This window comes from Gymnogyps californianus, chromosome 20 (assembly GCF_018139145.2).
Source record: "Gymnogyps californianus isolate 813 chromosome 20, ASM1813914v2, whole genome shotgun sequence".
Classification (NCBI taxonomy): Eukaryota; Metazoa; Chordata; class Aves; order Accipitriformes; family Cathartidae; genus Gymnogyps; species Gymnogyps californianus.
The window spans coordinates 5404301-5426460 of record NC_059490.1 but is presented as its reverse complement, the minus strand read 5'-3'; the positions used below and the strand labels follow the sequence as shown (position 1 = coordinate 5426460).

The 22160-nt window shown below is 53.0% G+C and overlaps 1 protein-coding gene across 1 annotated transcript in view; it reads left to right on the top strand.

Annotated features, from left to right (window-relative positions):
- The first annotated feature begins 5480 nt into the window (after positions 1-5480).
- LOC127024378 (NADPH--cytochrome P450 reductase) overlaps positions 5481-22160 on the top strand; it is a 28937-nt gene continuing 12257 nt past the window's right edge. Inside the window, exons 1-2 of the mRNA XM_050908920.1 lie at positions 5481-5611; positions 16357-16549. Coding sequence (XP_050764877.1) covers positions 16371-16549 — 179 coding nt within the window. The 5' untranslated portion in view covers positions 5481-5611; positions 16357-16370. The remainder of the gene's footprint in view (positions 5612-16356; positions 16550-22160) is intronic.

Sequence of the window (22160 nt, the reverse complement as noted above, 5' to 3'; positions counted from 1 at the left end):
TTTCCATGCTGGGACAAGGCAACTGCCACAGCCTTGCGGGTGAGCCCTGGGGATGGGACATGGCGGGCTGGGCACACAGCCACAGTTTGGGTTTTTTTCCTTCTGCTCCCAGCTCTGTCGTGAGCTTCCTGGTGACCTTGGCGGATCACTTGGTCTCTGTGATCTCTACGACTTCCACCATGTCCCCGGGGCTGCTCCGAGTCCAGCTGCACAACTGCCCCGGTGCCTCCCTGTCACTTGAAATGGGTCGTTGCTGTGTTCAGTGGCCTTCAGACGGACGTTTGCAAAGATAGAGATGATTTCTAGCGAGGTCTGTTCCCTGCCTTTCCTGAGGGCAGCCATTTCACAGTGAAATGCTGTCCTATAAATCAGCTGAGGACCTTCTGCTTCTCCAGCAGCAGAGTCCGACCAAGTCCCAGTTCCCCAAGGCTGGTGGCAAACCCAGAACTCTTCACCTGGGGAAGGGAAATTGCTGGGAGGGAGGGAAGGGGTCGGGATGAGACATTTGCAAACGTGTCTAAGGCTGAAAAGAGGAATTAAATTTGTAAGAGAGGGAGGTAAAAATCTTCAGCTCATTGGGCTTTGGCATTTGCCTAACTAAGCTCACAGCAGCGTTACTGATTGCACGTTGCAATACCAGGTCATTTCCTTGGAGGGGAGACAGAGAATTAAAGTTTCTAAAGCAGGGGGAATTAAAAAAAAAAAAAAAAAAAAAAATCCATAAACCCCCGGTTCAGCCTGGGATGGCTGCCCCTAGGGAACATGCTGTCCTGAAGTTTTTTTATTTTGTGCTTCTGGTGCGTTCCCAGTAAAGCTGCTACTTCTTTGAAGGTCAGGATTGCTTCTGCCCTGGAGGCAGGGTGCACAGTGAGTCCAGAAAGCCCCTTGGGTTGTCCCTTTTTTTTCCTGGGGCATCACTGCAGAGTGATGAGTTTCTGGGGACAAGCACTGGGAGCTCAGCTGGCCGTTCCCCTGCGCTCAGGGCAGCGGTCCTGCTCTGACACCCCAGTCCTGCTGCGGGATGGATGCTCCAGGAGAGCCCAGCTCCTTCCCCTTCGCTCTTCCACGCCCACCGTGGTGCGAGATAAAAGGAGCTGGGGGTACGTGGGGAAGCAGAACCAACTCCGAGCTACATCACCACCCCAGCGGGGAGCAAGGGGGGTCCCACAGTGTGGGGAGGCCTGGCAGGAGACACTGATGTCGGAAGAAAAATGGGTCTGTATTCACTTTGCTGTCGCTCATTCATTTGTGGCAAAACATGCGCCGGCAGACAATTATCCTGCAACCAGGGGCCAGGTTAGCTGTGCCGGGGCCAGGACGCTGCCAGACAGCACCTCTGCAGCTCTCCCACTGGGTCCCGGCTTGTTTGCCGGCACCGTGGAGGCTCTGCGGCCAAAAGTTCAGCCCCAGCCTGTGGTGAGGATGGAGGAGAGCCGGAGAGGTGTGAGCTCCATGGGGGGTTTGGGCTGGGTGTGATGAGAGCCCAGCCCCTTCCCCACTGGGAACAGAACGGGACGGGCCATGCCATAATGCCTGTCCCCGCTCCGGGCACCTGATGGGCCTGATGACCCCAAACCGTGAACCAGCTCTGTCCTGCCGTCCCCTCGGGGCGGTGCAGGCACGTCCTGGCCGCTGCAATCTTTAACCTGCAGCCGTTCACCCCGCGGGGGACGGTCACGGACCGGAGTCACCCCAGGGAGCTTCTGTGTGGGTGGCAGCGGTGCCCGGGCGGCCTCACACCCCTGAGCCCTCTGCTCAGATGCCGTCATGAAAAAGGGGGTGTCCCCGCAGCCCCAGAGCCAGTGCTTTCTGGGTCGGTGCCCCCTCCTCGCACCCCTCCTGGCCCCTCGGGTGCCCGCCAGTCCTGGCACGGCCGGTGCAGACTTTGCACCTTCCGCAAGGGTTTTATTGACTCTGAAGCGAGCGTCAACGCAGTGATAGTGGCAGGACCATGACCTCGGACGTGCCAGCGCCTGGCTGGCCAAGGGAGGGGAACCAGTCCTGGGGTGACCCCACTCACGATGCCAGGGGCCGGGGCCTGGCCGTGGGGCTGCTCGGTGGGGGTCGGGCAAGCTGTGTTCCTGGCTTCGGCCGGCTGGGCTCGGCAGAGTCGTGACCCAGCTTCACAAAAAAAGGAGAGAGGAGAGTACCGGTCCCTCCGTGCCGGCGGGAGCCGGGGTCTGGGGGTCTGGGTTGTGAAACCGGGACTGCTGGGGACGCTTCCGGAGCTGCTTGTGCAACTCCTTGGTGGCGGCAGCGCGAGCGTTATGAGAAAGGCCTCCCCAAAACATCCAAATCATCTGGTTTGCGGTTAAATCGGGAGCGTTCACTTGCTCTGGCTGTAAGCTGGCCAGGCGGAGCAGCCCCTCGTTTCCCAGGGAGGGGTGGCCGTGACCCGCCGCTGGGTGCCAGTCTCCACCCCGGGGTCCCCCGGCCCCCCCATGGGCCCTGCTCCGGGCAGCGGCCTCGGGGGGCTCGGTGGGGGTCCCACACCACCACCACGTGCACCCAGGCACCGTGCACAGCCACGGCCGGGGGTCCTGGGTCTGCGGGTCCTGGCTCAGACAGGGCCTGTAGCCAAAGCTGCTTCGCAGCCTGACCCCAGCCCTGACCCCAGCCCCTGACCCCACTGTGACCCCAAACCCTGACCCCAGCCCTGACCCCAGCCCCTGACCCCACTGTGACCCCAAACCCTGACCCCAATGCTAGCCCCAATCCTCCCCCTCCCCCAACTACAATGTTGGCCCCAATCCTGACCCCCCCCAACCCTGACCCCACACCTTGACCCAACCCTGAGCCCCGCTTTGACCCCTGCCCCCCTGCTTACAAACCCACTGTGACCTCTGACCCCTAGCCCTCTGCACCTTGACCCCCACCCTTGACCACACTGCACCCTCATCCTAACCCCTCCCCTGCACCCCCACCCTACCCTGACGTCTGACCCTTGGCACCCCTGACCGCCCCCTGAGCTCGGTCCCTGACCCCCACCTTGACCTTTGACCCCAGCACCCCGCCCTGCCCCTAATCCTGACCCCGCACCTTCCCCGGTGCTCCCTGTCCCTTTAAGACCCCCTACGCCGGGCGCGGTGGGGCCGTACCAACCGCGCCGCTGCAGAGGGGGGGATCTCCACCGGCGGGGGCGCTCGCAGCCCATTGGCGGGCGGCGGGGGCGGAGCGTGTCGTGTGTCGTCCCCCCCCCACACCCCCCGTGCTTGTGCCCGAGTGGTGCGATCCGCCCTACGTGCCGGCCGCGCCGGGGCTGCGGGGCGCCGCCGATAGCGTCGGACGGGCCGGGCCGGGGCGGTGGGTGCTGCGGGGGGCCGGGGCCGGGGCCGGGGCCGGGCCGCTTTTCCCCCGTGCTGGGTCGTGTGGGGCTGGGGATCGTGGGAGCCCGTGGTGGGGTGGGTGGCTCCCGGGGGAGCCGGGGCCCTGGGTCGGTCCCCTGTGGCTGAGGGGGGGCCGGGCCTGGGGGTCCCCTGTGGCTGAGGGGGGCCGGGTGATGAGCGGGGGGCTGGGATGAGTGGGCCCCCTGTTCTGTGAGGGGGGACTGGTGTGACTGGCCCCCTGTTATTGGGAGGCCTGGGATGACTGGGGTTCCCTGTATGGGGGGGCTGGTGTGAGTGGTCCCCCTGTTATCTGGGGGCAGGTTGATGTGACTGCACTCCCTGTTATTTGGTGGGGACTGGGATGACTGGAGCCCCCTGTTATTTGGGGAGTCTGGTGTGACTGGGCCCCCTGTTATTGGGAGGACTGGGATGACTAGGGCCCCCTGTATGGGAGGGCTGGTGTGAGTGCTCCCCCTGTTATTTGGGGTGTGGGGGGGTGCCCCTATCATGCCTGGCTCCCTGGGGGCTGTGGGGCGGGGGGCTAGCTGGCACCCAGGCGGCAGGTCCCCCGCTGCGGGGCTGAGGAGGGGGTATGAGGCAGGGTGGGCAGCCTGGGAGCGGGGTGCTCCAGGGTGATGCCTGCCCTGCCTCGCTTCCACAGCCCTGAAGGGTTGCTTATACTTACCCCATCCCAGGCTGTTGCTGGTTAAAAGCCTTCAATGAAATTCTTGTGGCACTTCTCTGCAGAACGTTATTCCTGGCATCTAACTGACACCTTTGCTGCATGCTGGGCTGGTTTGCTGTTGCTCTGCCTGTTTCTCTTTATAAAATTCTGGGGTGTTGGAAGGCTGTTTGCCCCTGTCTTTTCCTGATGGAATTGCTTTGTAGAGTGAAGTTATTCCCTTAGGGAATGTGCTTGCTGAAGGAAATAATGGAAAACCCCCTCTTCGGGAATATTAAAGCTGGAGGGGGTGAAGAAACCTGGATCGCGGTGTTGGGAGTTAGTCATCAGTGTGGAATTGATTCTTAGGCAGTTGTCTTACTTGCAGGAGTAACCACAGCTGGTGCAGCTTGGAGCGTGCTTTGGTCTGCCAGTGTTTAGACCATGTGTTAGCTTGGGTTAGCTTTCAGAGTGTGAAAAGAAATGGTAATGCTTAGTGGAATGCATATAGAGAAGAGGGATCACAGGTTTTCTGCCTGATATGAGTGAGTCTGGAAAACTGAAATGGATTTGTACTCTTACAGCTCTTTTTAAAAAGCAGAAACATATATCCAGTTGAGAAGCTGGAAAAGCACAAGGAAGGATCAGGTCTCTGTTTCTGAATTCTGAAAGTGAAACAATGCTAGCATCGGTGGGGGCATCCCTTCTTCCATAGTGCTTTATGCTTTGTGTGGACCATAGTGAGGAGCTGCGTGATTTCATATTTTTTTGTTAGCCAGCAGAGCTGTGCTTAGTGGAGTGCACTGATGGACACATCCCTTTTGCTAGATAGAAGGGAATTTGCTTTCTTCCAGTATTTCTGTAGTTCTGTGAGAAATCCTGATGAGCTGTTGTGCACATGCAAAGCAAACTTGCAGATTAATCTGCTGCAGATGAGGAAATCCGTGTTTTGTTGGGGAAGGGCTGGTGAGCCAGACCCCTCCTGGAGAACCTGACGTTGTCCCAGTACAGCTCTTGGTTTTCCGTCAGATGCATCTTGTGCTGGTTGATTGCACTGAAGCAGGGTGTGCGTGGCACAGAGCGTCTAGATTTGGAGAGTCCTCTGTGTTGCACGTGGACATGATGGTGCACAAGAACTATGTTTGCAAAACACTTTTCTATAGAGCAGGGAAGAAGCAGGGAGAATACCAGCGCTACAGGAAAAAAAAACCTAACATAACTGAGCACTTTCTTTTAATCTTCTAGTGTGAAAGCCTTGGAGAGTAAGGTGAAGAGTGGGCAGGAAGGAGGAGTTAGTGTCACACAGCTGGCTTAGCCCTCTGTTAATTAGTCCTGCTCTAATTGTGACAGAGTAAAATCCCTTGCTTTGTCATCACTTTGCAGTTGCCTCCTGTTCAGTCAATAATTTCTGGGGTGGTGCCTTCTGGGTAGTCAGGGTTGAGCAAGTAAGTGCCTTCTGCAACTTTTATTTTGTTTCTTCCAAAGCAGCTGGAGGAGCTCGACGGGGCGATACGACCAAAACTCCTTGTCTTGTCTTGAGGGAGGCTTTCCCCAGTGCTCGCCACCCTTCGTGCTGGAGCTCACAGGCCCCATCAGCGCTTGCTTGCAGAACCGTAGGTGCAAGGTAACCTCTTTCTTTTGAGCGTCACAGGTTGTGGAGCATCTGTGGGCACAGTTGGGTTTGGGGAGGGCAGCTGGCAGCGAGAGCCGACAGGCTGGGAGCGATGGTTTCTTCACCCGGTTCACCTGCTGCAAAAGCAGCACGTGGAACTGTGTCCGGACTGAAATCCCATTTGATCTTTACTCTCTCCTTTGGCTGTTGCGACACAGCCAGTGTAACGTGTTTGCTCAATCCTGAAGGACTGGAGAAAAGGCTTCCCTGCTCAGGTCTGCGCTCCTGCCATCTCCTCCCCATCCCTTTCCTCCGGTATAAAAGAAAGCACCTGGCAGTTACCCCTGCCGACACTGAACTTTGTTCTGTTTCCTGACGTGGGCTCTCCTACCTCTAAAAACACAGTTAGTAGAACTTGCATAAGTTGCTTTCCCAATGTGATCATTTGATCCGAGTGTGGTGAGATTACTTTATACGCGCTATTGTTGAGAGTGAGTCACGAGCCCTGCAGTGACAGATGCACCTCTGCCAAGATTGGTTTTTTATAGAGTTTGAAATTTCATATATCGGAACAAGCAATTACAGGCTGCTCATAAGCTCTTGCTACTTCTCCCCAAGTAAACATTCACGTCAGTTGTGTGCTGCTGATCGCTCGTGGAATCCAGAAAGAGCGGAAGAGGAGCGCTTGTATCTCCGGTGGCTTCTCTAGGGCCACAAGTCCAAAGAGTGGCTGAGTTTGACCCACAGTGGCAGATTATTGTAGTATTCTTACTTAGTTATCAGCCACTTCTGGGCCTCCAGTTATTCCTTTGCAAGGAATAAAGTATAGTTATTGAATAATTTTCCTTTCCATTCTCTCTGTATGGAGTAGGAGATGGGGAGGTCTGGAGTTAAAGATGGGGTTGGATTTTTCTCCTTGGAAAATCTGGCTCTGGCAGTGCACGTGCAAGTCTGCTGGGAAGGTTTAGTAACCAGCTTGGGTAGTTGGTACGTCTGTCTTTGCGGTGCTGTCAGGTACGCTGGATCTTGCTGTGTGGTTGCTTGTGAAACGCATCTATTGGCTTGCTTTCACGGGTCATTGCTAGCATCTCTCTGTTCTAGCTAACTCCAAGCTTTGGAGGAGCAAGCTGATAAAATGCCTGCAAGGATTGTGCAAGCCCTGGTTGTGTAATAAGGCTGTGTATGTAACAGCTGGAGGTAAGAGGAGCCGCTCGCATTACGAAGGGAAAGAATAATCCTATGTCAAGTATCTTCTGTTTACGTTGACCGTACTGGGGTGGGAGTGTGGAGTTGGAGAGCTGCAGTTTTTTCAACTCAGGGTCAGCCTTTCACCCTGTGACCCCCCCTCATTCCCTGCCTGACTTGTCTGTTGTCCTGTGGCCTTGTGTCGCTTTTCGGCACAGGGATATCCGCTTTGGGTACTGGATTGATGTTCTGGGGTCTACTGGTGCACGCGGTTGTGTGTGATTGCAGGGGACTGGGCTGGGTAGTTGTCTGTATTTCACAAGCGTTCAAAAAAGTAAAATACAGCTCAGGTTGCCTTACCCATAAGAGGCGGGGAGGTTCATAGGGTGACTGCACACCCTTCTAATAGGGCAGCCAGATGTGAAGCCTGGGTCTGGGACCAGGAGGACAGCTCTCTTGCTGAGTTACCATGTGATGTAAGGATTGTGCAGTAACACCTCCTTCCCTTACAGCAACGTAGGAGACAGGCAGGTAATGTCTGAAAAGCTCTCACATCCTCCGAGGAAAGCTGCCTTATAAATACAAAATGTCCCGGTTCCATACAAACAGTGCTTGATTTTCTTTAAATAAATAAATCCCCAAAACATACTGTTCCGATCGGAAGTCTTTGCAGTTCTTAAACCTTTGCAGGGTCTGTTTAACCATGTGCCTCTGACGCTCTTCCAGCTGTTAGTTTCAAAGGAAACTTCCCAAACGAGAACAGCATTAGAGGGTTTTGCTGTCCAGACTCTTCCCGGTGGAAGAGGTCGTCGAAAGTCTGTGGCTACCAACCCTGTCTGTAGTGCTCTGCTCCCTGTAGGGGCTGCAGGCAAAATCACAGCTTGTCACATGAACCCTCAACAAATGCAGGCAGGGGGTGAGCAAACGGCCTGTTTGGAGGAACTGAACTTCCAGCTGTGGCAGCATTGGGTACAACACTTGCAGAAGAGACTGCTGAAAAAATACCATATTCCCCTCTTAATCTTAAAAAAACCATCTTCAGCAGGACCTGAACCATGCAGAATACATGCCTGAATGCGTTGCTCCTGAGATTTTGCAGCGTAGCCCTCTGAGCAGTTGGTTTGACTGACTAGTGCCCACGGTAGTTGGCAACAGGGTGATCTAAAACTCATACAGACTTATCCCAACTCCTGAATATTGGTGGTGTTGAGACCCCTGTCCTTCTTTCAAACGATGCCTGAAGCATGGTGCTCTGAATTTGTCCCTCCCTGGGAGGGGAGGCTGGGGAACAGTACTGGTTAGCAGGGGGCTCAGTTTACCTGCCATTCTCAGGTTTTGTTTATCCGGTAATCCTGAACACTTGTTTTTCTGTGCTGGCTTATGTTAATTTGCGTGAAGGAAGGTGTTCAGGTGCCTAAGCCGGTGAGGTGCCCCACATCCTTGTTTAAAGGTTGAGAGACGGCCTTTTATCTGGTGAAAGGAAGTGTGCAAATTCAGTAATTCTGGGTTGCTTTCTTTTCAGGCAGCTTGGCAAGTTTGAATTGATTTTTGTGTTGGATAATGCTTTAAGTCCTTTGGTTGAGTGTACTGGGCTTACTGCATGGCCCCACCTTGGTATACCCATAGGTTAGAGATGCTTTCTGCCTGACTAAAACCATTCCTCTTGTTGTTCTCTTCCTTGCTTTTACAGCTGCTCTGCTGTCCTTGAATAAGACCTATTGGCCAGAAAAAAAATCCAAGTGTGACGGTGAAAGCTCAAATATGCAGTATTTCAAGCTGCAGACTGACTGATGCACGCTCCGCATCTGTCTCATGTCTAAAATAGAAGATCTGCCGACGTCTGAGCCAGTGTGTCAAGGTCTGGCTAGAAGAGACCTTGCACAGCGAGAGTAATTTGTTCTGTTTCACCAAAAAAACAGCTTTGAGTTGGGGGTGTGTTTCTTACCCCTGCTCAAGGTGCTGCTGCAGCCAAGTCCTCTGTTTCGATTGGGGTTTCCGAGTTGCTGGAAGCGCTGAGAGGCCCATGGAGAGTCACTTTCCCAGTATTATGTGAAGAAGAGGCTCTGCTGCTTTCCACCCTTCTTTTCTGAGCTGATGGTGGTTAATGGGAAGTTGTGGGACGTGCTGGGTATTTTTTAGAATACGTGGGAAGAAAGTGATACAGAAGTGCTAGGCGTAGTGAGCCTTCATGCATAGTGAAAGCCAAACCTCGTTGTCGCGGGCACTGGTGAAAGGCAGCCCTGGATCACCGCTCGTTATCGCTGTGATGAGGAAAGCATGCCTTGGGCTCGCCGTGTGCAGTGGCCGCCCGGTTTCGCAGTGAGCACCAACGTGGGTGCTTGAGTGGAGGCTGATGGGGTGAGGAAGCCGTGAGGTTTCCCACCATGCCTGCCTTCCCCAGGAACTCGCCTGTAGGGCCAGTCCACCCAGAGCAGGGAGCCTGTGCAGACCAGTCTGAGCACGGCCACTCATCTGGCCAGACCAAAGGCCTCTTATTGAGGGGAAACACGATCTCTGCGCAGCAGAGCTACAGAGAAAAGGCTGATCCAAGGGCTGTTGAAGGCAATGTTAAATAACCTGGATCTGAGTGCCAACTTCAGTGGTCTGCTTTTGTTTTGGAACGGACCAATTTTCTTTCCGGGTCTCCTTTTACTAAAAAGGAAGGGGAAAAGAGCTAATTTGAGACTTGCTGAGGCCAGTAACTGGCACAGGTTGATGTAAACAGGATTTCTTATTCTAATCGGTTGCATTCATACCCGAAGAGGAATGAGAGAAGATCTGTTTTTGCCCCAAGGGTCTCCTGGCCTAATACCACACACTAGCATGCAGGAAAGTCTTCACTGCAGTGGGATTCAGAAGAGACTGGGCACAGGAGTCTGGGCAGAAATGCTGTCTCTGCTACAGCCCTCTTTCTGCTGCTGCTGACCCTCCTCCTTCCTTGTGGGCTTGTGTCCGTGGGGCTCCTCTTCCTGACACACGTCAGTAACCTGCCTGTCTTGTATCTTTAGTGGGTGAAAGATGATGACCCTTTGCCGGTCACAAGACTACATTCCTGTTTGTAAGCAAGTCTCTTCCTTCTCCACTGCCACCGCTGCGTGGAGCAACGGGGGCTTGCTGCAGCTTCCTTTTGGTGCTGCCGTCTGGGCGAGCTCTCAACAAGCTTTGCAGATGCCGTGGGAATAGGGACCTGGGAGAGGGCTGCTGAGTGGTTTTCTTTTTTTCCTCCCAGATGTTTGAGTTGGTTTTTAAGTTAGTTTCTATTTATTTTGCTGTTGTTTCTAAAGCTCGGGCTGCAGGTCAGTGCTGTACGAAGAGAAGGAGTTTTCATTTGCTTTGGCTGCTCATTTCCATGCTGTGTCTCCCCTCTGTCCTGAAGCTGTCTTTTGGGGCTGTGCCATGATGCTGGTGGAAATAACTGATCTCTGGTTTAAAACTGTGGGGTTTTGGTTTTTGTTTTTTTTAAGGCTTCTTCTCAAGGCTGATCATGTCCCTGATCTGTGTTGTGCCATGGTCGCATGCAAGGACAGTCAGCACGAGAGAAAGGGTGATCCCTGGGGCAGGCCAGGCATGTGGTGGGGAGGGGGTCTGGTCATGGACACCCACCTGCACCTAGGGAATTCAGGTTGGTCCCTCTCGATCAGAAAGGTGGCTGTGGCAGATCTTGTGATAACGCTGGCATCCCCAGCCGTGCAGAAGCTTCCAGCGCTGGAAATCATGACAGCTGTGTTTCCGCTTTGTTCACTGATGCAATGCATGTGCTGAGTCAGTGACACGAGGGTCATCATCATGTGGCTGCAGAGGGCAAAAGTGCTCTACCAAGTTGGCTCTGCCAGCAGTGCCCCTTTGTCCCCTTCCCTGGTGCGGGGCTTTTACTGGGAGTCTGAACCGGAGAAAGCCAGTCTGAAAGAACCAGCGGCTTTTTGAGTGTGTGCTGCTGTTAGATGTGGTGGTGACTTTCATGGATTCCCGTTTACAAGAAACCACAAAGCAGTCCTTCGGTAAGTGTCCTTGCTGGATGTGAACGGGGCGGCTAGCATGGAGGAACTGGGCACTCCAGGGCTTGTGTTGGTGGTGTGATGGTATTGCTGCGAGATGTGTGGTGAGCTCGTTCCTGCAGGCATGGTTTGACTTCAGACCGGCTACCTGGTGTCCCTGCTAGCATTTAGCTGAGACAGCCTGGACCTTGCTGCGGGCTGGGGAAGGCTTGGCTGCCTGTGCCCTGCTGAGCTCCCTTTGAACGGTGCCTGGCACCGGTGCGAGGGTCGAGCAGACGGTGACTAATGGCATTGCATGCATTTATGTCGCTCGATTCCTCCTTTGACTCAATTGTCACAGATTTTTGCGTGCACATATTGCAAAATGGCGCTTCTGCCTGCAGCTCCTGTGTTTATCTGGAGGTGTCCAAAGGGCGCTGCTGCCGCTTGGTTCCCATTGGGAAAACTGGCTCTTTCGATAAGCTCAGGGGCATGGGAGATGGGGGGTGCAGCCTCTGTGCCGCCCCGTGCCAGGGCAGGCAGAGTCTGCAGGGCACAGCGGGACTCGTGCCTATTGCCGCATGGGTGTGCAGGGATCGTGGGGAGCCCTCTCTGCTGTGTTGAGCTGAGCTTGGAGGCTTCTTGGTGCTACAGGCTGTGATCAGCTGGAGCCTGGGGATCGGGTTATCGGAGGTGGGAGCAGTGAGCAGCCCGGGGCTGTGCTTGGTCAGCAGTCTTCCTTCTCCTTTCCCTCTCATGTGAGCAGGGCTGACGCCACGGGTCGCGGTGTGGTTGTGATGGCACAGGGCTTGGTCACTCATTTTTGGAGCAAGAGGCACAGGCTGCAGTCCTGATATGGGACCGGGAAGCCAAATTATCGTGAGATACTTGAAACTCATCACAAGCATTATATAAATAAAAGGCTACTTCAACTCAGAGCCAACTTCCTGCCCAAATCGCCAGCTTAGCTTCAGAGACAAGGCTTTTTGGTCACTAGAAGATGCTACAATGTGACTCACAGAAACATCCTTGTATTTGGCAGAAAGGGAGACCTCCCAGCCACGTTTCATGACCGTAATGCTGTGCCTGCCCGCTGGAGTTGAGGGCTCCATTGTGCTTTTGGGGGCATCTGCCTCACCATCTCCTGATGCTGCCATTGGCTGTGTGCAAGAGAGAGGGAAGAATAGATCTCTTCGGGTTGTTGACCACTTGGCTTTTAGGGGACTCCCCATCCCGTCTTGTTTGTTGTAATACTACTTTTATTTATATTTTAATATTTTTAACGCTATGACCTTTAGTCCACGCGGAAATCGTGGGGAATTTGAGGATGCCTGACACTGATAGTGCTTCCAGTCCTTTGCTTGAGATGTGCATGAGAAGTAGGATATGGTTTTTGATATGAGAAGGAGGTGCATCTGTTTGGCAGCATGGAGATGTGCAGAGACGGTCCCCAGTGATTTGAATGATTGCAAGCTGCCGTGTATCAAGCAAATTCCCAGGTTTAGAAGCTGCATTCAGAGGCTGAAAAGCTGTGCTAAAATATAGCATTGCTTGATTGCAATCTTTCAAAATGTTGTGACTTTTCTGTGTGACGTAGATTCCTCACATCTCGGCTGAGACTGATTGCTTTACACCAGATACTGTGTGCATAAACAAGGATCCAGGAACTGGAGCCATGATTTAAAAAAAAAAAAAAAAGAGAGAGAGAAGGAAAAAAGGGGAAATGGAAGTCTGTCTTATCTTGATTGAAGATATAATAAACACTGGAGATAAAATAACTACCTTTGAAACTGGTGTCAGGGGAACTTTTACTTCTGCATCATAAATTTCTTTTCTTTTCCCCTTTAAAAACCTGATCTGATTCTATCAGGGTCCTTCCAGACACTGCAGGATTTCCAGGATAGCTAAAATTCACTGGCAGTTAGAAAAGGACATGTATTTGAAAATGAATTGCTGTGAACTTCTAGAAAATAATTGTTACAGCCAACTAGGTAAGACTGAGATAAATTGAGGAATAATCTTCCTGTGCTAGATGAAGCGAGTTAAATAAATAGTTCCTGAGTTATGACAGCCCTTTAAAAAAAGAAGTGTGAGGTCTAATTCCACATCCTTTGCCTTTCTCTTGATACATCTAAGCAAACTTTTTCCTAAGGGTGGGGAGCAAGAAGAAAAACCTGTAGCTAAGATATAGGACTCTAATAACTAAATGTCCAGGACCAGATGGAGCCCATCATCAAAATTAAAGCAGTTCTTGTGTCTTTGGTTCCATCACTAGAGAACGACTGTGTTTCCTTCCAGGGTGAGAGGTCAGTATATAACCTTTATGCTATGGAGACTTGTGAATGAAGAGAGGAGATGAAACCAAGACTCTGGTCCATGCACCAGACTCCAGAAATGGTGCTCTTCCCTCTGGCTATGGGTGCGGGGAGTGAGTGGGTGGTCCGGCTGCTGCTGCAGCTGTAGGGTTCCCCTTTGAAGCGCTGGAGAGCTGCAGCGTGGTGAAGGCCAGGAGATAGGATGGCTTCCTCCCCCGCGTCTGTCCACGCTGCATTCCTGGGAGCTTCCTTCCTGAGGATGCCTCTTTCCAAGGCGTCACTGCTTGGGAGAGCAGACCACCTCCGGAGGCTTGAAAAAGCAAAACTCCTCGCGGCTGCTGCTCGTCCCCTCTGCTCTGGGAGGGCACAAGCTCTGCTGCTTTGGGCATGGCAATGAATTGCTGCTAGAGACACATAGCCCTCACCTTGCTGATGAGCCCAGGAACTCATTCTCTCGCCCTCTGTAAGGGCAGCTGGCCAATATCCACGTCTGAGCCATCAGGAGCTGGGAGGGGAATTGCTGTGGGGCCAGCTGTATGCAGCCTGTATGTGTTCCGCCCTGGGCTGGCTGCCGCTCTCCAAAGACATGTCTGGCTTGAAACTCTCCTCCATGTGCAGTTTGTTACAAGGGATGCTGCGGTGTTCTGTGCAGGGAGGCTTTCCTAGTGCTTGGCTGCTGCAAGTGCTGGATTTGGTGCTCAGAAGGGAAGGGGTGCATCTCCTTCCCAAAACCAGCTTAGCGTGGTCTCAATCAGCCTTGTTTTTTTTCGTGGCTTCATCTGAGCAAAGGTTTGTCATTGCCTTATGTGCCATGGGAAAGGGCTTGTCAAGGAAAGTGGATGAAAAGACAGGCCATTGCTGAGGATAAACTTACTGACGTGGCTGTCACTGCCCTCTATGAGTGGAACTGGCCACCCTCGTGTAATTTGGGCGGTGGAAGCTGGCACTGAAAAAAAGGCACCCTGCAGTGGTGGAGATGTTTATCCAGGCAGCTTGCTGCCTGTGTTTGGGCACTGCTTTTTCCATCTCTTTGCAGAAGAGTTGGGGCCGTGCTGTGCATGAGCAGTAGCTGAGGCTCCCTGGGGAAGCATTGACCAGCAGCCCGCAGGGGTTCTTTGCCCTGAGACATAACAAGCAATTCAAGTGATGAGTGAGACGGCAAGAACCAAAACTGTGTGTGAGAGGATGGGTTGCCTGGCAGTTTTTGGCTGAGATGTTCCCATAGATGAGGTGGGGCGGCAGTGAGGAGGAGAAGAGCTTGCAATTAAAACTTCTGGGGTTTCATCAGGAGTGAAGGCAATAAACCAGCAACATTTTTCTCCCCACCGGTGCATTTCCTTGGTGTCAGTTGCCAGACTAGCTCCTCAGTGATTTACTGGAACCAAATAAGGAGGAGAAGGGACCCTGCTGGGAGCTGTGCCTTGTTGGCAACTGAGCTCCAGTTGCGGAGGCTTTAACTAACAGTTTAGTCTACAGTTGTACAGAAATAACACCCAGGTCTTTCTTGGCTCTGAGATCCAGCGATGGAAAGCCTGCCTGCAAGGAGGGAGGACAGGGTGACCTGCCTGATGGAGAGGAATGGGCAATTTGCTTGTCTGCAGTCAAATCATTCACATTTTTCTTCCGACCCCCTGCTTAGTGTCATCTCTGGGAACCTAATGGGAAGCTTTGCAGTGGTGTTTTAGTGCCCTTTGTAGTACAGTCACTTGCCAAGTTCTCCACAGAATTAAACTTCTTGTGGGGTTGAGAACTAGTTGGGCTGCAAAAGTACCCAGGAGCCCACCCGTGATCACTGCCAGGTGGCTGTGGCTTCTCCCTACACTCTGCAGGGCTGCCTTTTATAGCTGGTGGCCTGTGGCAGAGTACTTCATGTTCTCCAGAGCTGGACTTTTTCTTTGTAGGGGTAACAACAAGGGGTTCTTCTCTGCGGAAGACCTTACCTGGTCTCCCTCAGTAGTGCTCCCTAAGCATCACCTTCCCTTTTCTTCCCAGCTCCTGAATGCATTAGCATAACCTTAACTTCAGTCAGTTTTCTTTCTCAGCCCAGGCACAGCTTGGAGTTTTCTGCTTCTCTTTCAGCCCCCCAGGAAAGCTGTCTGGGAGCTTTTCTCCGGCAGGCACAGGTTTGCTGAACAGGTTAACTGTCCCCTCGTGGCTCGGCCACGGGACATATCCTTTCTCTCTGGTGGCACCCCCACGGCTCTGAGTCACTTTTCTGTGTGCAAGTTCAAACGTCCCTGGTCTCCTGAGTTGGCAGGATGCCCACGTTCAAGAGAGTCACTTTGCCCTTACAAATCAAGTTTTGAGTTAGTTATCTGTTTGCTTGGACAGAGTGTGCCCTTGTGTGTTGGGAAGATAATCTTGCGATGTGGACTAGGGTCAGAGGAGTTCAGAGCTTTGGCAGAGCAGCAGGAGGGAGGGAGTGATGGGTGGCTCCCCAGGGGAAGGACAGGGGCCATAGGCCTAGTCGGGGACTTGAGGGCTGGGTGCTCATCCTTGTGCTACCACGGACTCTGGGTATGGCCATGGGCAAGTCACAAGTCACTTATAACTCTGCCTTGGCAAGTGGAAAGGAGTAATTCAAGGAGATGGAAATTAAACCGGGGAAGATAGTGGAGGGGACTGGGAAGCCATCGGCCCAAAAAGAAGTGGATAGTAAATCCATTCTGCATGTGGAGGTGGATAGTAAATCAGAAGTATTCATCATTTGTGTTGTAATGACCTAATGTGGGGATGCTCACGGAAGTACCGTGCCACAGTCCTGCTCTGCAGTTTATAAGCACAGCAGTAGGTCCGGGGCATTGTATCACCTTGTGGAAAGGAGGGAGAAAGCCCCAAATCTGTGGGATGACTGGAAGAGTGGGGTCTTCCCCGACTAACACCCCATGGGCTCCATGGTGAGTCAGGGCTTTAGTAAAGGCTGGCCATGAGTCCCTATTGAGTTTTGCTGGGGCGTTAGTAGGAGCCAGGTTGGGCTCCCTGGCTGGAATGTGGGGTTGCTCCGATGGTGCTGGCAGAGGGAGAGCAGAAATCACTTCTGATGGATCAGCATGGATGCAACAGGAAGGGAGAAGCTTGGTGGGATAGTGAGATACCGTGGGATGCAAAAGGATCTTGCAGTATTGTGGTGCAAAGCCTTTCTCCAAAGAGTTGTTGGGCTGCCTTGTGCTCCTAGGACTAAATGTATAGTGAAAAAGCATACTCTGAATGGCCCTTAATGCTCTTCTGGTCTTCTGTGGCACTGTATGACTGGTGGTGTTCATTTGTTTTTCCTTGCTTATAGTGCCTGTGACCATCATGGGGGATGCCAGCATGGAACTGAATGTCTCCCCTTCAGACAACACGGCACAGCAAGACTCTCCCTTCAGCATGACGGACCTGTTTCTCGTCTCGCTCATCATCGGGCTTTTTACTTACTGGTGGTTCTTCCGCAAGAAAGAGGAGGAAGTCCCAGAGCTCCCCAAAATGCAATCAGTGTAAGTAACAACTCTCAGGCAGCACGGGGTGAGTGTAACTTTCTGTCTTGCTTATGGTGGGTCCTTGGAGGCTGTGCAGGAGGCTCAGCTGGATTATAGGAGGTCCCCAGGTCAGGGGACTCGGTCCCAAAGGGCATTTCTCTCCCCTCACGTTTCTTCTGAGCTGTGTGTTCACCTCGCAATGCAGAAATCCCCGTGGAAGAGCCAGGCTGCAGTTCTGCCTTACCCCACCGTGTGGCCCAAATCAGTAATTTGCCTTTCCCAAGCGAGGCACGAAAAGGCAAGGCTGAAAAGCCTCTGGCTGTACTTCAAAAGTCTTAAGGATTGCTTTGGCTATTCTCTGTGTTTTCTGATAAAAGTCGTATTTAGATAAATCTAGAGAAAGGTGGACTTGCTCTTAAGCAGGTTTCCTATCGGAAATCTTATCCACCCTTAGCTATGAAGAGACCTGGCAGATAGTTTCTAGGCATGAGCTGCTTGGCAGCTCTTGTGAAACTTGCTTGGCTTTGATGCCAGGTTACTGCCGCAGCAGGAGACTGGATTTGGAGAGGGAGAGGTCCTTGTTCCGCCCTGTCTCCTGCAAAGGGCTTAGGTCCAGGAGCGAGCCGCGTTGGAGATCTGGGTGCATTTAGTTCCTTGTCTCAGTCACATACCACACTTAACATCAGCTTTCTTCTGGACTTTTTAGCTCATTCCTTCTCTTTCCTTCTGGAGCGTTGGTAAGAGCACTAAATAGAGGTTTGAAACCCACTGCAGCTGAGACCGTAGGAGCTGGCGTTGTGCAGTACCTTTCCCTTCAGTCTCCTGGGGTCTGTTCCCTGTGTGGGTGCAGTTTGCCCCAGAGAGAAAGCCAGCCTCAGCCTTAGCCCAGCTCTGTGCTTTCCAGGATTAGGCCTTTGCAGAAGGTAACCACACAACGAAGGTCAATCCTCTGGGTTTGTAACGCTGGCTGCAAATTCACTGTAGGGCCCCCCCAGTCCTGAGTGGTTGGTTGTGAGGCTGTGCCATGAGGAGGGGCAAAGTGATGTCTGGCTGCTTGCAGTAGGTTCAAGATTTAACGCATACAGTTGCACCAGCAAGGTGTCCTGTGTGAAGTGGGTTTCTCCCCATGGCACTTAGCGGGTGTTGCTCTGGCAAGAAATACTTCTCAGTCCTTCATTTCGAAGTGTTACAGCCCGGTGTGGAAAGAAGCTGTGGCAGGACCTGTCTGTAGGCTGCTCAGATGAGGCTGTTTGGTGATAAGCTAAGGCATTTCGCCAGGGGATTGATGCTTCTGTTACCCTGTGTGTAAAAGCTAAATCAAACACAGCAAGCGGTTGTGGGTCTGTTACCTCAGACCTGTATGTCTACCTTAGTAGGTTATGCTGCTTTCAGTTTTCGGGGCTCGTTGTCCAGTGTTTGTGTTGTAATTCAGGTCATAATTGAAAAGGAGCAGGTTTGGTCTCATCGTTTCCACTTTGGTCAGATCATGACCCTCTCCTCTGGTGGCAGAGCCCTCTGCTTGAAGGCAAGCTTGGGCTGCCAGGTCTGTTGTGAAGTCCCTGGGTAATGGGAGGAGTAGCACACAGCTCAGAGCAAACTCTCAGGCAGGCTGCACTCACTGGTGTCGCAGAAGGATGGAAAGTATGGTTTCTGGCTGGGAGGGTTTTAAAAGGAAGAAATGTCCCTGGCTGCGGTACCTTGTGCAGACACACGCACACGAGGCTGGTAGCAGCCCAGCTATCTGTGCCTGCTCGGCCTTACCTTGGGAATTTGTTTTGTTGGATCAGTTGGATAGTTTCCCTCTCATGCCTGCAAGAGAGGGCTGTGTGTGTCAGTGCGTGTGGTTGCCTCTGGAGATTGTAACGAGAACGGCTGCACTGCGATGAGGGCTAAGGCGGCTGGAAAAATGGCACTATCAATCTGAAATTAGATCCCAACGTGGCACAGATTGACTCTGAGAGCTCCCGTGCTGACCGTCCTTGTGACTTGTTTCCACCCACCACCGATCACGTGCAGCTCTTCCAGAGGCTGTCGTGACCTTGCAGAGAAGTCACGCTGCAGAGAAGCTTTCTGACTCCCCCCGAGTGCGTGTTATCGCCTTGTCCTGATGCAGGACCTGAGCACGTGGGCTTCCATCTGAGGCTGGCTGGAGGTTTTGGCTTTGAGCTGACCCACGGGCATTTTGCCAGCGTTCCCTCTGTGAGGTCCGTGCTGCCTTCTCCGTCTGAGTGGGAGACGGCTGGCAGGGAGCGCTGTGCAACTGCTCCTTGCAAGAGCTGTGGAAGAGCAGCACCTCCTGCCACCAGTAACCAGGGGGGAGAGGCGAGGTTGCTCTGGACCTTGTCTGACACAATTGCATTTTGGAAAAGTGACAGCCAGGCAGGTGAAGAGTGAGAGGAGGCTTTGAAGTGGTTTTTCCCTGTACGTTAAGCCTGACCCTGCCACTGCCTGCTGCAGCCCTGCTGTGGTCATTGTAGCAAAGCTGGCCTGAGGGCAGCGTGGACCTGTAAGCCAAGGCTGTGGCTGGTGGCACATCCATCCTCCAGGACAGAGACAGCGACTTCCTGCAGCTTCTGCAGTGTTATTTTATGGGACCCTTGGAACCAGGAGGGAAATGAGTGGGGAAAACAAGCTTGTTCAGCCTCGGGTTTCCTTCCCTCCTGTCATCCTTGAGTCTGGGGTGGAGTTTCCTTTGTGATGAACAAGCAAATCGGCAAGATATAGGATCACGCTGTCAGCTGCTGCCCGTGGCTGGCTGGATATGGCAAGCTCGTCCATGAGCAGGCAGGGACAGGCCCATCTGCAGGCAGGGAAGCTGTCCCAGACGCGTGAAGGCAGAGAGCCCTTGGCAGGGCTGTCTCCGGCTGAAGTGGAGAGCCTTGACCTGAAGAGGTGTTGCTTTTCTTCACGTTCTCTGGAGCTCTGCCTTGACTCGCCAAACTGTTCTGTACTGCTTTATCTGATGGTATTGCGTGGTAGTTTCTGTTGTGTCACTTTGGCCCCCAACTTCAGCTTCAGCCTCGGAACACTGGATGACAGAAGTGCTGAACAGCAATTCAGACGTGTCACGATGGCTGCTGCTTTAATTGGTTTGCTTGCAACGTGGGAGAGTGCAGGCAGAGTCTCCGACCTGAACACAGCATCCGGCACCTCGATGCCCTCCTGGGGTTTTTGGGAGCTGCTGCTGAGCAGCACGCCTTGATCAAGCCACGTCAGCTCAGCAGGGTCTGCAAAGGAAATGCAGCTGCTGCGACTGCCGTTGATTGTGGAAGAACAGACGCGTGGTCAAAATACCCTGTTCTGGATGGCACCTGGGCTGGGTTTGCTCTGCATGGCTCCGCCAGCCTACGTGGCCGGGAACGGTCATGATCTTGCCCTGACGATGCGTCTCTGGGTTCAGCCACAGCTCGGGCTCTTGCTGATCCCTCACCCTTACAGCCAAGCGGAGCTGTTTTCCTGCCCGAAGCCCCCAGAGAAGGGGCAGAGTCCGGCATCAGCAGAGGTTTCCTGCATATGAGACGTCCTGTACCTGTTGTGAAATACACGTGTGCATGGGGCAGGCCAGGATACCGCTGTCTGAGGATTGCTTGCATTTTGACCATTTTCAGACTTAATTGAAACCACCGGAGCAGCCTTCCCTGCAGCCTGCTCTGCAGATGTCATTAGGGAGAACGGCTCTCGATCGCCGCGCAGCCATGGCCACCACAGGGGCATTGCTGGGGAATGCACTAATTTATTTTTATTCTTCGGCTGCGCCTCCTCTGCGTGTTTCTCAATCGCAGATTTCTTTCCTTTCTCATGTGCCCACTCCAGAGTTGTGCAGACTGTCGCCCTGGGCAGACACAGGCAAGATAGCGATTGGTATGCTGGGTGTCATACCCTCCCTTCTCCCCCCGTTTTTAACATTGTTTGGGGCAGAAATTGGCTTATCTCTATTCTGCAGCTGTAGAGAAATCCATTCCCTGGTGTTTGTAGGGCTTCCTGTGGCAGGAATTGCTCCAACTCCTTAGCCTAATTAGCTCTCTTTGCTGCCTGCGTGTGTGTTAGAGAGAGAGAGAGACCAACCATCTCTAATTTAATTTAATAGGATCCTGAAGAGAACAAACTCCTTTGAGCTACCTCCGTAATGGTACTGCCATAGTTACCCGTAGTGTTGCTCACGCAGTGTCTGGAATCGTTTCATTCAGCTACAGCGTCGACTTTTTTTTTTTTTTTTTTAAAAAGAATATATATAAGAGCAGCTGTGATATAAACAGTTTCCAAGGTAACAAGGCTGGGGGAGGGTTTTGTGTCCCGTCCCCCTGCTCCATGCGGATGGGAGAGGGACGTGTGCTGCGGAGGATCCTGGGAGGTTTCATTCTCCACTCCTAATTCCTTTCTGCCACTGCTGCCAGATGTTGCAGTTTCTCAGGACTGCGCGGATCCACTCGGTAACTTCCAAAGCCCTGCCACGAGGATCTGAGCGGACAGGACCGCTCCTGCTATGACCCGTGCCGGGACCTTTTGTGCTGGCTCTCTTCTCCTTAACAAAAGGCTGACGCTTGGCTTTAATGCCCAGGAGGAGCAGAATGGAAAGGCCTGTGTGTGTGTTGCTCCAGAGCTAAGTTAGATCCGTCCCCCCACACCTCCCCTTGCAGACAGACACGGCTGCCCTGCGACTCTTTGTCTGCCTCTTCCCTGCCCCGACCATGGGCTGCGTGTACTCGGCCCCGCGAGAAGAGGCGCCCGTGGCGAGGTGAGTTAATCTGCCCGATGGGCAGGCGGGATCGCTCTGACTCGGAGGGTCGCTCCTGCCGTCCCAAAGCTGGGTGGAGTGGGGTGCCTCTCCCTTCTGGGGCAGGAGGAGAAGGAAGGGGAGAGGCTCTGCTTGGAAGCAGGCTGCTCCAGAGGAGACCCTGCTGTCAGTGCTCGGTTTCTCTGCAGCGTCCGGGCTGTGTTCTCACTTCTGGATGTACGTGTGCTTTCGGGAGGAAAGCCACGGGCATGGGAGCTTTCTGAAGGAGAAGTGTTCAGCTGAGATGGAGACTTTGCTGAGCTGTTGGGAACTTCCTCCCCCCTCCTTTCTTTCCTCCTGAAATCAAAGCAACAGAGAGCTCTGGGAGTCGCTTGCACTGTGGGCTCTCACCAAGGGTGGGCAATCTGTACAAGCTAAGGACTCGCTCCGACAATGGACTTAATCCCCTTTCCTCCACCCGTCACTTCTTCTAACTCTTAGTCGCTACCCTGAGCTATCCAAGCTGTAAGAGCAGTCGTTGCTGAAAACACGCTTCTAAGTTTTCCTGGCTGAGCGGTGAAAGTGAGTGTCATTTCTGTCTTTGGTATCTGTGCATTTTTGCAGCTCAGATTTTCAAGCCACCCTGATGAAGCAATTTCAGGGAGTTGTGTAGCCTTTTTTCAAAAGCCAGACTCATTATTTGTTCTGTCTGAGCCACAGACTGTTCTCCACCACAACACTGCAGTGCAGAGTTGCCTCCTTTGAAAACGGACGAGCTCCATGTGCTCCCTTTTCTCTTCCAAAGGGAGCTTGCTGAAAGGATCTAAAACTTTTTTTTTCCCCCCTCCTTTTAAAAACATTTTGTTTTAGCAGTTGACCCAACAACTATTTTAATTGGATCTCATTTGCAGAGGA